The sequence below is a fragment of the Rhamphochromis longiceps genome, linkage group LG13 (genome assembly GCF_057381845.1).
Source record: "Rhamphochromis longiceps isolate RC_006_pf linkage group LG13, R_longiceps_female_GT1.1, whole genome shotgun sequence".
NCBI lineage: Eukaryota > Metazoa > Chordata > Actinopteri > Cichliformes > Cichlidae > Rhamphochromis > Rhamphochromis longiceps.
Genome location: NC_140569.1, coordinates 39298424 through 39312611, shown reverse-complemented (window position 1 = coordinate 39312611; position 14188 = coordinate 39298424). Strand labels below are relative to the sequence as shown.

Here is a 14188-nt window from a genome sequence, read left to right as displayed (position 1 = left end):
TTCTGATGAACAAAGTGTGGCTGCTGTCTTCATCACACAGGATCACATCAGCATTTAATGTATGTATGTGAGAGCTGCAGCTCATGGTGGTTTCAAATGACTGTGGACCGCACTGTCCGGCTGGCTGTTAACAGCAGAGTCCGTTTTTCCATCTTTGAAGAAAAAATGGCACGAGCTTCCTATTGAAACGTCATTTCCGGCTCCTCTGTCTCAAAGCAAGATGGCGGCCGTGATAGAGAGAGTTGATGGATGTGTTGGGTCCTTGGACTCAGATATCGTGTCACTAAGACATACACCCCCTCCATCGGACCAGCAGCACCAGAACAACCCCCTGCTGGGCCTGCCCATCGTGGCCATCGAGACCATCCTCAACTTCCTGTCCTACGATGAGATCAGCCTGCTGCGCTCGGTGAGAACAAAAACAGCAGCAAAGCTAATGCTAGCCAGGGCTCCGAATCCTGTTTGGGTAGCACTCGTGTAAAGGCAGCGCAGACATCAGGCTGTTTCACATCCGTGCTCCAGTCTGGAGCCGTCTGTTTGCAGCCACGGCCCGCATTGTGCTCCTCGAATTAGCAAGACAGCCGAGATGAGCAGGGCTGGGATACACGACACAACACTATCACCATCACACAACTGTCAGAGCGCAGATGAGTGTTGGTCACGGAGTTGTTTGCAGCCAGTACCGGGCTCGTGGCTGTCCTTGTGTAACTCTGTGGGGTTAGTAGAAGCCTCGCAGCTCCATTCACCTACACTTCAGTCTGCTCGGCACACAGCCTGGAGGCTTCGTTCTTCTCCTGCTGTGCAGAATCAGTCGCTGTCATGTGTTAGTTTGCGTTTGCTGAGGAGTTCGTGGCTCACTGGCTAAGTGAGGTAATAAGACTGCTGTGCACTACCCGTGTTTTCACTGACATTTGCAGATGAACGAACCGTTTTCCTGCTGAGATACTCATAGCTACTAAACACTCCCCTCTTGATGCAAAGTATTGTGACATGTAATACAAACAAGATGTGCAATGAAGATTTTTTTGTCATTACACAATGCTCTGTGGACTGTGTCATACCTTACTTACCAGTATGAGCGGTGCAGCTGTGTCAGCAGATACGTATCAGGTCAGTGTCAAATGACTGTTGATATTTGATGATCAGGTTTAACAAAGTGACTTCATGACTTCTGTAAATGTGGACTTTTTCCTTAAGCAGCAGAAAGCGTTTCCTCCAGTCTAACCCAAAGTAGAATTCAGCCATTGCTTTTTCCTCTGATCCCCTTAACGGTGACATCCGGGAGTAGTTTTTGCAGCAGGATTGTAAGAGAGGATGGTAAATATTCCTTTGAAAACAACAGGAATGATAAGAGCCAATGTATCAGCTCTTAAAACTGTGAATGTAGAGACTGGAAGCCCTCCACTTTATCCAAAGCACTGTGTCAAGAATCCCATGTAGGCAAATAACTTGAAACTCTGAATTGCTACGTACTCATCAGATTACCTGTCCACCTGTTCTCTCTGATCTGTCTTCAGGTATGCAAGCGTATGGACATGATTTGCCAGCGTGTCCTGAATCAGGGATTCCTGAAGGTGGAGCGTTACCACAGCCTGTGCCAGAGGCAAGTCAAAGCCCAGCTGCCCAGGTCAGTATCACATCACAAGTTATTCCACTCTCACTGCACTCTGGTTTTCTTCAGGAACTCTCCTTTATTTAATTATTTGGCCAACTTTAAGAAGCTTGGAAATGACTTTATACTTTTTCCTTGATCTGAATGAATTGGCTGGCACTTATGTAGAGCGCTTTTTTGTCATAATCATCTCATCCTTGCACAAGTATTTTTTCTAAATTCTTCATAAGCTGGGATATAAAATTCACATGTACCTTGTACTAAATGAAAGCATTGTATTTAAATGCAGAGGAGGGAAAAGTCATTGTTCATAAAACAAAACTACAGGTACTGGTTGGTGAGTTAGGACATTGGGAGACAAAACCAAATAAAACATCCTTAACAAACAAAGTGTGTTCTCATGATATCCTTCTGGTAAGGTGCTTCTGTCAGTAGGGTGGGATTTAAGTTCTTGATTCCCATCAAGGACGAGAGCATGATGGGTAACGTCCAAACTGCATCCAGGATAGAAACAGCTGCATTATGCTGCTAACACAACTTCAGCTCCTTCCAAGCACATGCACAGATAGCATGCTAATTCTAAGCTAGCCACGATCCCAGAGTGATGTGAAAACTGACTGAATGCTAAGCCGACCACAGCGGCCAGACCCTGAACTCCAACAGGGAAGAAGCTTGATAATCAGTCAGGCTGCAGTGTCCGTTTATACGGGTTCAGCTTTGTGTTCATACCTAAATGTCAAGAGAAGGGTCATTTGTGTGTCCTTATTAGGGATTTGTGCTGGTGGCTGGGACTGCTTTACACAGTCTGAGCTTTCAGACCCTTTTTATTACCCCTCAGCTGTAAAAGGCTGATGGGGTTTTGCTATCACCCAGCCAGATGAGCAGGCAGTGTGGGCACCCAAGTTTGTGAATGCAACAACTCAAGAATGAGGCGACGTAGAATTCAAACCATAGGTGCATCTACTAAAAATCTTGGATGAGTTTAAATCCGGGTAATCTTAACCTCAAGGTCAAAGGTCAAGTTTTCCAAAAATCATCAGGGATTTTCACATTTCTACTGGTGGCTGCCGGTAGAGCAGGGCGATATGACCAAAAATATTTATCACGATATACATTTGAAAATTTCCGATAACGATATAACTGACGATATAATTGACACCAGGCAAAATACTTTACAACTCCACAACTGTATTAGTGCAAAAAAAACCCATCTATGTATTTTCACTGAAACAAGCAGCTGTTTTTTATGTGCATTAAAGTTATATAAAAACGTAACAGTGCAAATTCCTCGCTGCCAGTTTAACCAAAAGGCATTTCCAGTGGAAACTGGCCGACACATCCTCAGCATAACCATGTATAACATCCAAAACACTTAAAAAGAGGTTATACACACACAACACGGTAACATTATGTTGAAGCACAGTACGTATCGCTCCGCCTACGATAGCCGTAATGCTCCGACAATCCATCAAGCGGTGCGGGTTTGTAGCTCAGCAAAGTCGTACTGAAACATTTGACAGATTTTCGAGCACCGTGCACATAAAATCGTTTCGAGGTCAGTAAACACAACCAGAGTTCAAACATAAGGCACACGGGGTTATAAGGGGCTCTGTCGACTTTCAGAAAAATTAAAGGATTGATTTTAAGTGTGCCGTATTTTCCAAACAACACGGTAATAACGACGGCCCGCTAGCATGCGCTACCAAAAATAGTGCTTTGTTGTGTATCTGACGGACGAAAGCTAAACCAGTTCCACACCAGTGAAGCTGCAGCATTTTTACAAACCAGTTCAGGTTCATGGTTTCATTCAACGATCCGCTTTCGCTCTTCTCATTCTGCGTCGCCGCCGTGTGCGTATGTAAACAAAGGCACTGTGCATGCGTGTTTTACCCATATTCTATCGCCATATTTCATTTTCTTATCATTGCCCAACATTACACCGGTATTACCGTGAACGGTATGATATGGCCCAGCCCTAGCTGCCGGTATGTCACCATTTTAATTCCAGCCCTATTTATCTGACCTTCATGTGAAGTTCATGGTGTCGGCCTGATGCTGAGGCCTGGTAGCTTCAGATAATAGTTACCAGACAAAGTAAAAGCAGGTCAGAGGCTCTCTTCCCTTCTGCTTGGTTTCTGTGTAAACAAGAAGCCAAGATTCTTACAGCATATGTGAGCATGGTGTATTGTGTCCACAATATGTATCTATCTTCTCTCTCTTGTATGTATTATTGTAGGGTCTACCTTACTGTGTGTGTGTGTGTGTGTGTGTGTGTGTGTGTGTGTGTGTCCCCTCGTCAGCCTCCTTTTTTGGCAGCTTCTTTTGGGCGTCGCCTCAGTGGATCATCTGCCTCCATCTCACCATAAACCAAAAATCACTTTATGCCTGTGAAACACACACACCCCTTAAACACTGAAAGCACTTCTCTGTCTAAACACTTTGTCTAGTATTCACAACCACAACTTTTCAGCTTTTAATTTTGTGCAGTTGGCAGTAAACTCCATGCCCCAAACCTCAGTAAATTATGTTTGTGTCATTCATTTCAATATTCTCCTCCCACTCGTTTGCCCTCTATGAAAGAGAAACTCCTACAAATACAGATATAATAAGGAGGTTTAATTGGAGTAGTAACTTCCATCTTTCAGACACTGTGTTCTTTTGGGGTTTTTTGTGTTGTTTCTTAGTCAAACCTACAATAGTTTCTTGACGTCATCACAGGCTTTTGTGCTGTGCTGGCTGTGAGTGCCTCCTGTGTCTGTTACAGGCTCTATTTCTGATCCTTTTCAAACAAGTTTGAATCCCACTTCTAAAACAAGTCAAATGAGTCTTGAACAGTAAATCTTTTTCTTAATGATGTCAAGAAAAAGATCATATGAATGATATAAATGACAATACATAGAAATGGATATTCTTTAAAGTTCTCTTCATGTTTCCATTGTCTCCCAGGAGAGAGTCAGAGAGGAGAAACCACTCCCTGGCCCGTCACGCTGACATCCTGGCTGCTGTGGAGACCCGCCTTTCACTACTCAACATGACCTTCATGAAATATGTGGACTCCAACCTGTGTTGCTTCATCCCCGGAAAGGTTAGTGTAGCTGCTACTGGCAAACAACTCTGCAGCATCAGTAGTTTTCAAGACAGAAGGGAAAAGTTCTCATTTAAAAAGCTCATTTTTTCCTTTTGCAGCAAGTCCACATTAATCCACATTTATTTTTCTTTTTTATGTATTTAGTTTATGTTCTATGGACCCCTGTCTGTTAATAAAGTGAAACGAATCCCCACTTTGGTGTTTGCCGTGACATGCTATAATTTGTTCCTGGGTCTGGCGCTACATGCAGGATGGTAAACAGATGAGTCCAAAGCAATAAAAGCAAGTTTTAGTCAAATCCAGATGCTGAATATGGCTCTTGTGCTTTTAAATATAGCGATATAGGTAGGGCTGCTCAATTAATCGAATTTTAATCACGATTACGATCTGGGCTTTCAACGATCATTAAAAATGACTGAGCCGATTATTAGCCCCTCCCTCATGCTTTACTCTCGCGCTGCTCCGTGTGGCAAATCGAGCGCACCTCTCTGCATTTCGAACACGCGTCACAACAATTAAGAGGACCCGAGGGAAGCTCGGAAAGCTAAGCAGAAGTTATTTGGAGAGGAGAGTGACTGCCGTTGGTTAAAAAGAGGTAAAAACCTTCAGTGGTGTGGAAACATTATGGGTTCAGTCAGACGTGGATCAAGTAGACACAGTGTGTAAACTTTGCTACAGTGTAGCTGCACCACAGAGCAACACTGCAAAGTTCACTAAACATAGATGTTTACATTTATTTCTTATATTGCAAACATTTGCACTGTTATCAGTATTTGCACTATTTTATATTATTTTTTTAAAGTCATTATTCAACAAATTGTTATTATTAAATAAATATCGTCAAATAATCGAGATCTCAATTTCAGTGAAAATAATCGTGATTATCATTTTTGCCATAATCGAGCGGCCCTAGATATAGGTATAAATATGAATATAAATATAAAAGGACAAGTATGTGTGCAGGTATTTATGGTGGTATACAGAAGTGACAGGGTGCAGTGAGGTGTGATTATTTCTGTGGACCTGACTGATGTGGATGAATTACAGAGTCTGACAGCAGCATGAAGGAACGAGCTCCTGTAACGTTCCCTCAGACAGCCAGGTTGAAGGAACCTGTTGCTGAAACTGCTCTTCAGATTGTCCAGTGTGTTATGTAGGGGGGAGTCATTTTCCATGATTGCCAGCAGTCTTGCCCGCATTCTGTCCCTGATCACCACCTCCAGGGTGACGAGCTTCATGCCAACAACAGAACCAGCCTTCCTCGTTAGTTTGTTCAGTTTGATTGCATTGTCCTATTAAGGTTTATGGAAATCAGTCTGCAGTTGGCTCATCATCAGGAGGGTTTGATCAAGTAACTACCAGGGCTGAGACACTCAGCTGTCACATGACTAATTTATTTATATAGCACCAAATTACAACAACAGTCGCCTCAAGGCGCTTTATATTGTACAGTAGATCCTACAATGATAGATACAGAGAAAAGCCCAACAATCATATGACCCCCTATGAGCAGCACTTTGGCAACAGTGGGAAGGAAAAACTCCCTTTTAACAGGAAGAAACCTCCGGCAGAACCAGGCTCAGGGAGGGGCGGGGCCATCTGCTGTGATTGGTTGGGGTGAGAGAAGGAAGACAGGATAAAAGACATGCTGTGGAAGAGAGACAGAGGTTAATAACAGATATGATTCAATGCAGAGAGGTCTGTTAATACATAGTGAGCGAGAAAGGTGACTGGAAAGGAAAAACCCAGTGCATCATGGGAATCCCCCGGCAGCCTACGTCTATTGCAGCATAACTAAGGGAGGATTCAGGGTCACCTGGTCCAGCCCTAACTATATGCTTTAGCAAAAAGGAAAGTTTGAAGCCTAATCTTGAAAGTAGAGATAGTGTCTGTCTCCTGAATCCAAACTGGAAGCTGGTTCCACAGAAGAGGGGCCTGAAAACTGAAGGCTCTGCCTCCCATTCTACTTTTAAATACTCTAGGAACAACAAGTAGGCCTGCAGAGCGAGAGCGAAGTGCTCTAATAGGGTGATATGGTACTACAAGGTCATTAAGATAAGATGGGGCCTGATTATTTAAGACCTTGTATGTGAGGAGCAGGATTTTGAATTCTGGATTTAACAGGAAGCCAAAACAGGAGAAATCTGCTCTCTCTTTCTAGTCCCTGTCAGGACTCTTGCTGCAGCATTTTGGATTAGCTGAAGGCTTTTCAGCGAGTTTTTTGGACATCCTGATAATAATGAATTACAGTCGTCCAGCCTGGAAGTAATAAATGCATGAACTAGTTTTTCAGCGTCACTCTGAGACAGGATATTTCTAACTTTAGAGATGTTGCACAAATGGAAGAACGCAGTCTTACATATTTGTTTAATATGTGCGTTGAAGGACATGTCCTGGTCAAAAATGACTCCAAGGTTCCTCACAGCGTTACTGGAGGCCAAGGTAATGCCATCCAGAGTAAGGATCTGGTTAGATACCATATTTCTAAGCTTTTCGGGGCCGAGTACAATAACCTCAGTTTGATCTGAATTAAGAAGCAGAAAGTTAGCGGCCATCCAGGTCTTTATGTCTTTAAGACATTCCTGCAGTTTAACTCATTGGTGTGTGTTATCTGGCTTCATGGACAGATAGAGCTGGGTGTCATCTGCATAGCAGTGTAAATGTATGCTATGTCTTCTAATGATGCTGCCTAAGGGAAGCATGTATAATATAAACAGAATTGGTCCTAGCACTGAACCCTGTGGAACTCCATAATTAACCTCAGTGTGTGAAGAGGACTCTCTATTTACATGCACAAACTGGAGTCTATTAGATAGATATGATACAAACCACTGCAGTGCAGTACCTGTAATACCTACAGCATGTTCTAATCGCTCTAATAGGATATTATGGTCGACAGTATCGAACGCTGCACTGAGGTCTAGCAGGACAAGCACAGAGATGAGTCCACTGTCAGAGGCCATAAGAAGATCATTTGTAACCTTCACTAAAGCTGTTTCTGTGCTGTGATGAGCTCTGAAACCTGACTGAAACTCTTCAAATAAACCATTCCTCTGCAGATGATCTGTTAGCTGTTTGACAACTACTCTTTCAATGATGTTTGATATAAAGGAAGGTTGGAGATTGGCCTATAATTAGCTAAGACTGCTGGGTCTAGAGATGGCTTTTTGAGTAAAGGTTTAACTACAGCTAGCTTGAAGGCCTGTGGTACATAGCCGATCATTAGAGATAGGTTGATCATATTTAAGATCGAAGAATTAATTAATGGCAGGACTTCTTTGAGCAGTTTTGTAGGAATGGGGTCTAAAAGACACGTTGATGGTTTGGAGGAAGTAATTATTGAAGTTAACTCAGAAAGATCAATTGGAGAAAAAGAGTCTAACTTAACATCAATGGTACTAAGAGTAGCTGTAGATAATATTACATCTGTGGGATGATTATTGGTAATTTTTTCTCTAATGATAAAAATTTTATTTGTGAAGAAGTTCATGAAGTCATTACTAGTTAACGTTAAAGGGATGGTTGGCTCAAAAGAGCTCTGACTGTTTGTCAGCCTGGCTACAGAGCTGAAGAGAAACCTGGGGTTGTTCTTATTTTCTTCAATCAGTGATGAATAGTAAGATGTTCTGGCTTTGCGGAGGGCTTTCTTATAAAGCAGCAAACTATTTCTCCAGGCTAAATGATGATCCTCTAAATTTGTGACACGCCATTTCCTCTCCAGATTACGAGTCATCTGCTTTAGGCTACGTGTTTGAGAATTATACCACAGAGTCAGGTACTTCTGATTAGAGACCTTAGTTTTCACAGGAGCTACAGTATCCAGAGTCGTACGTAGTGAGGAGGTGAAATTATTAACAAGATAATCGACCTCTGTTGGAGTAGCGTTCAGATAGCTGCTCTGCTCTGTGTTGGTACAGGGCATCAGGAAACACTGTTAAATGTTCAGTTTCTATGCCATATGTTAAAACAAGATCTAGAGTGTGATTAAAGTGGTGGGTGGGTTCTTTTACATTTTGAGAGACGCCAATTGAGTCTAATAACAGATTAGATGCCATGTTGAGGCTGTCATTTTTAGCATCTACATGGATGTTAAAATCACCCACAATAATTATTTTATCTGAGCTTAGCACTGAGATTCAAGTAAAGTGAATGGCTACTTTGACAGGGTTTCCACACCCCTGTCCCCCAATAGTCAATCTAAGAGTGAGGTTTATTGCTACCAATAACAACAAAACTGAAAGCATAAACTCCAGGTCTGTGAAGGTTCTTTAAGTTGCTCGAAGACGTCTTCAAGCAACTTAAAGAAGTCCAGATGCTTTTCTTTCCAAACTCCTTAGACCATAAACTCCAGGGTGAAAAAAGGTCAAAATAATAAACAAAACAACCTATTCCAAAGAAGTGCTACCTAAACCCTACTCGAAACCAAACTAAACAAAACACAAGCACTACCTTTAATTCCCTAATTTAATAAACAAGAGAAAAAGTGCAAAAAAATAGGGTGTTCACCCCTTCTGCTTCAGTGCTATTTACAAGATCAAGCACTGCCAGTTTGGAGGCCGAGGACAGGTCTGCTGTTGCTGCCTGGGGAACATCTGCGGGAGACAGGGTTTTTGAAATGGCCAGTTCATAGTGGGTGTCAGTCAGCAGGTGGCAGGTCAAAGCCGGCCCAAAACGGCTCCTCCAATCACGTGGAGGCCCTGCAGAGACTCTTAAAGGCACAGAACACACACTGATTCAGAATATGGCCAGGGCCTTAACACACATGTTGAACTGCAGTGGAAGGAAAATGCCCTAAATCAACAACAGTACCAGCATGATTAAAAAGGAAAACTATTTCTTTGATTATTGATGTTGAAACCGTCTTTAATCAGGTTGGTGCCGTTGCTGCTGGTTTAGGACGTCTTAGCTGCACCACAGTTCAACATGTGACCATTAAAAACTATGCTTTAACTGTTAGTAGTGGCTCATACCAGAGCCTTTTTCATTTGTTTCTTCCGACCAGGTCAGCTCCCCACACATGAATGCCGCATCGAGCTTTTAAAAGCCTGTTTCACTCATTATTTCTCTGTTATTTGTATTCTCCTGATCACGTGCTGTTGTGTGTCATCAGGTTATAGATGAGATTTACCGCGTGTTGCGCTACGTGAACTCTACCCGAGCACCTCAGCGAGCTCATGAGGTTCTGCAGGAGTTGAGGGACATCTCCTCCATGGCCATGGAGTACTTCGATGAGAAGATCGTCCCCATTCTGAAGAAGAAACTGCCGGGAGCCGATCTGTCTGGTCGCCTCATTGGCTCTGCACCAGGTAATTGAAATGTGACAAAAACAATAATAGTTGCGCATCCCTATTGCACCGGGTGTCCAAGGTTTTAAATGCAACATGTGAGCCACAGTGGTTGTGCGTTTGTGGCTTTCCATTTGTATCAGAGTTGTCGCTAAATGTGAGAGACGAGAAAGTCATCGTCCTGTTTAGTCTTACGTGCCACCCCAGCCGTTGGTTGTTTGCACTGCTCTGCACGCGCTCTGCTTCACACGCTATGCTAACTCTGGAACACGCTTTACTCAGATGTGTGTCTTGTGCCCTCAGTGGCAGGTCCATCTACCTCTTTGACCACCATGTCCTTGCTGGCTAAGAACACACCTTCTCGCTCTGAGATGACCAAGGTGCAGCAGCAGGTGAAAGTGAACGGGGCATCGATGACGGTATTGCGGAGGGAGATGCAGGAAATTCGGGTCAAGCAGCTGGAGCAGCAGAAGCAGCTGCAGGACCAGGAGCAGAAGCTGCAGGAACAGAGCCAGGTGATCGCTGAGCAGAACGCCCGCCTCGCAGAGCTGGAGCACAAGCTCCGTGAACTGATGGAGAGTAGCGCTGCTGCTATCGGAGGACCCAGGCCCAACACAACTGTCCCCTCCACATCCAGCAGCTCTGCTGTGTCTTTCACTGCTGCCAGCACATCTGCTGCTGTCTTGACAGGCGTGGCTGCAGCCTCACCCAGGGAGACAGAGGGTGAGGTAGGGTCTTCGCTAAAACGCACCAGAAAAAGCTCAGACCTTCCACGGCAATCCAAACGGCTGCGCAGCAAGAAATGAGAAACTAGTGTGTCATTTAGCTCAAGTTATTTTGATTTTTAAGGTCTGACTGATCACATCTTAAACCAGTGCCCAGAGTTATCAGCCACTCCACCAACACACTTCCTGTATACTGTCTCACACACAGCGCTGACACCACCTGCTGTGGTGTGGAATAATTCTCTGCTGTCCACAACCAAAGCACTGAACCCTGAATGTCATCCAGGACTTTGCACATGGTTAGGTTTGTCGTTACAGAACTGTTAATGTCTGATTTTCCTTTTGTTAAAGACTCGCCTAAATAATACATTACTGTGTAAACACGTCACTAGTTTATAGTTTCACCTTTAAAAAGGTCCCGTTCTCAGCTACTCCGCGTTGTAGTTTCTACTTTGAGCAGTGGATTACTCCACATGTGGCGATGTAGTGATTTCAGGCAGTGGACTGAGTCAGACTACAGTGTGACCTAGGGTGACAGAGTGACTTGCTGATGATTTATCACTACCTGCATGATAATGTAACTCTATAGAAGACATTAGGCTTTGACTACACAATGTTTTTTCTTATGCTCCATTCATCAGTGTCCTGGTTCTGCACATAGGGTTTGTTGGCCAGTCCTTGCAAGGCTTCTGAACCACTTAAATCAATAAGGGTATAGGTGGGTGGTTGGCTATTTGCCTCTAAAAAGGTTGTTTCATTGAAATGACTGTACTCTCAAATGAAGATGCTTATATTTGCAGCCTTGTTAACAGAAGTCACCTTGCACATGTGATTTAATGCATTTCCTGTTTGTTAAGAAAATGTTCATATTTGTCATTTTGGGAACATAAACTACTAAAGGATATCGAATGAAAATAGGAAGTGTGATGCTCCTGGAACAGCCTAACTGCGGTTGCATGTTGTCAGTAGTTAGTGATCTTCACAGGGGTCTAAATCAGTTGCAACAGCTTCTTTCTAAGTTTGGCTAAGTGCAATATGAATCGATGAAATAGTCAGTGGTTTATTTCTTTGTAGTAGCTCGCTTTTTCTTTTTTTTCAAGAGCTGCTGCTCAGATGAGTTTTTGATGAATTCTTGAATCTTCATGAAAAGCACGGCTGAAAGGAGGAGAAGGCCAAACTGTCATGTCAAGCTCTTTGGGGGGGAATATGCACATCAGTTTCTTTCCACTCTTTACAGAAGCAGCAGAGAGCACAGGAGCCATGCTGTGCTGAATATGAAAGCAGTCATGCGTTTGAAGCCCCTCATGTCCATATTTGGCTGTTATATGATGCATTACTGTATGAGCTGTGCTGAGGATAAAAATACTATAAAACTGACCTTGATGGCAAACTGGTGTTTTGCATCTGTTCTCTGAATAACGTGAGAAGCCTGATATGAGCTTCAAACATTCTGCATATTCACTGTACACAACATGTACTCCAGTACAGGTCAGTGTTTTACCCTGGGGGGGTTTCATTGTGTAGTCTGTCCTGACTGCACAAACTGGAGACACACAAGGCCTAACTTTGGCAGGCTTGCACAATACTTTTAATACTTTCACTTTGCTAACAGTCTGAAAACTGAGACGACCTTGAATTAAGTACTTTAACTCAATAAATGTAACCTGGTGTCACTTGCTGGCTTTTATCGACATTTTCAGCCACATGTTGCTTGATACAACATTTGGCCAACCTCGTCTGCTGATGAAGATCTGAAGGTTTTAGTCCGTTTCTGAGGTCTAAATGAAAACAACGATCAGTTGTTTGCTTCTTATACTTTTTTGAGCTTTTAAGATTTCTGGGATGTCGTTGTCAGATCATGTAAACACTCCTCCAGTATTGAATTGCAAATATAGAATCCCCGCTGGCTCATACTGGGCTTCTCCCCAGCTTAGGACTTGTAGTACTTCAGTAAACCCAGAGAAAAACACAAGTGTAGAAGTACATGTGGGGGAAAAGAAGGAAGGAAAAAACCAGAACAAGATTGCATTTCAAAGGTCACTTCTAAAACTTGCAGGTTTTTCTCACTTTGTCCCAAATGCCAGCTGATTTTTGTTTTTTCCTTATGTTTTGAAACTCTTCCTGAGACTTCTGCCTCCACCTGAAAAAGACGAGGGAGTGAACCTGATTTTTGGACTTTTTTGCACAAATAGATGGTGGCAGTGGGAACCGATTACCGTTAGACTGCCTGCTTCCTTCTCTGTACAAACTTGTTTTGTTGCCTTGTGGCTGCACTTGTGTTTTCCTTGTTCCAAGTGTTTCTGTTCTTTGGATGACCTGAACTAACACATGGCACATTCATTTGGTAAAGACATTTTGGAAATGCATCTCACGTGTCTATTATGAAGACACAAGGCAACAAAGCACAAGAAGATGTAATCTGGTGGTTCCATCTGAGACTGCGTCTCAGTCTAGAAAACCTTACTGTATTCTTCATGTATTTTAAAGTGCAGATTGTGAATTATTTCATGTACGTATGCCAAGAAAACTATCTTTTGAGTTGGGGCTAATTGTACAGTCTTGTTGCACACATTACTGTTACTGGTGTACAAATCAAACCTATTAAAAATCAGCTAACACATTTGTGTATCTCTGATTGTAAACATGAAGCTGTAGATTTAATGTTAATATTTGAGTGTTCATTCATCATATACATTCATTACGTTTGGTAGTAAAACAAATGTAATTGACATCATTCTTTGCTTGTGTGGTCGGTCGTATTATCCATTTTGGTGGATACATGACATTGGCACGAAAGAAATAAAAACAATAACAGGAAATGTTCGTGCTGGAGACAGGAAACCAGTTCTGATGACTAACTAACTGGAGTGCTGTGCTGGTACGCTGCAGTGTGGCAATGAGACTGCATCCAAATCAAAGCCATTTTTTAAACATATGGGCAGAAATCTGTGCCATCAGAAACTGAATTTGAATAAGTTCAATTTGAATTTGAATTTATGGTTTGAAAATGATCATCACTAAATTGAAATTGAATTTATATTTTGAAAATGAATTGATTTGCTTTGAAACTGCATTTTATCCTTTAAAAATTCAGCTCTCGAATACTTTCAGTTTCACTTCTCACCATTCAGTTTCAGGTCTACAATTCAATTTCAGTTCCAAAATTCAGTTTTTTGGAACTTACATCCGGTTCCGGTTCAAGCGCAGATTAATAGAACTACGTTTTACTAGCGGACCGAAAGTGTTACTGATGGGAATCTACGGCGTCTTGAGCTGAATTAAGACTTCAGAAGTCATTCGTCATGTCGAATGACCAGCGGATAAACTCTCAGGTTGGTAATAAATGTATTACATGTATAAGAACAAGCGTCATGTTAACAAATGATAGCCGTACGGTAACTTTTATGCTTATTGTAGCTGTTAGCTAAAAACGCTAATTTAGCGTAGTTTGCCCTGAATTCAGCTTTGACAACAAATA

General features: G+C 42.5%; 1 protein-coding gene across 1 annotated transcript; it reads left to right on the top strand.

Annotated features, from left to right (window-relative positions):
- Window positions 1-203: 203 nt before the first annotated feature.
- fbxo28 (F-box protein 28) lies at window positions 204-13328 on the top strand. Its single transcript, XM_085427237.1, has 5 exons — window positions 204-409; window positions 1518-1627; window positions 4559-4697; window positions 9811-10006; window positions 10289-13328. Exons 1-5 carry the CDS (start codon window positions 221-223, stop codon window positions 10789-10791), a joined length of 1137 nt encoding a protein of 378 aa, XP_085283363.1. The 5' UTR covers window positions 204-220; the 3' UTR covers window positions 10792-13328.
- The last annotated feature ends 860 nt before the right edge of the window (window positions 13329-14188 follow it).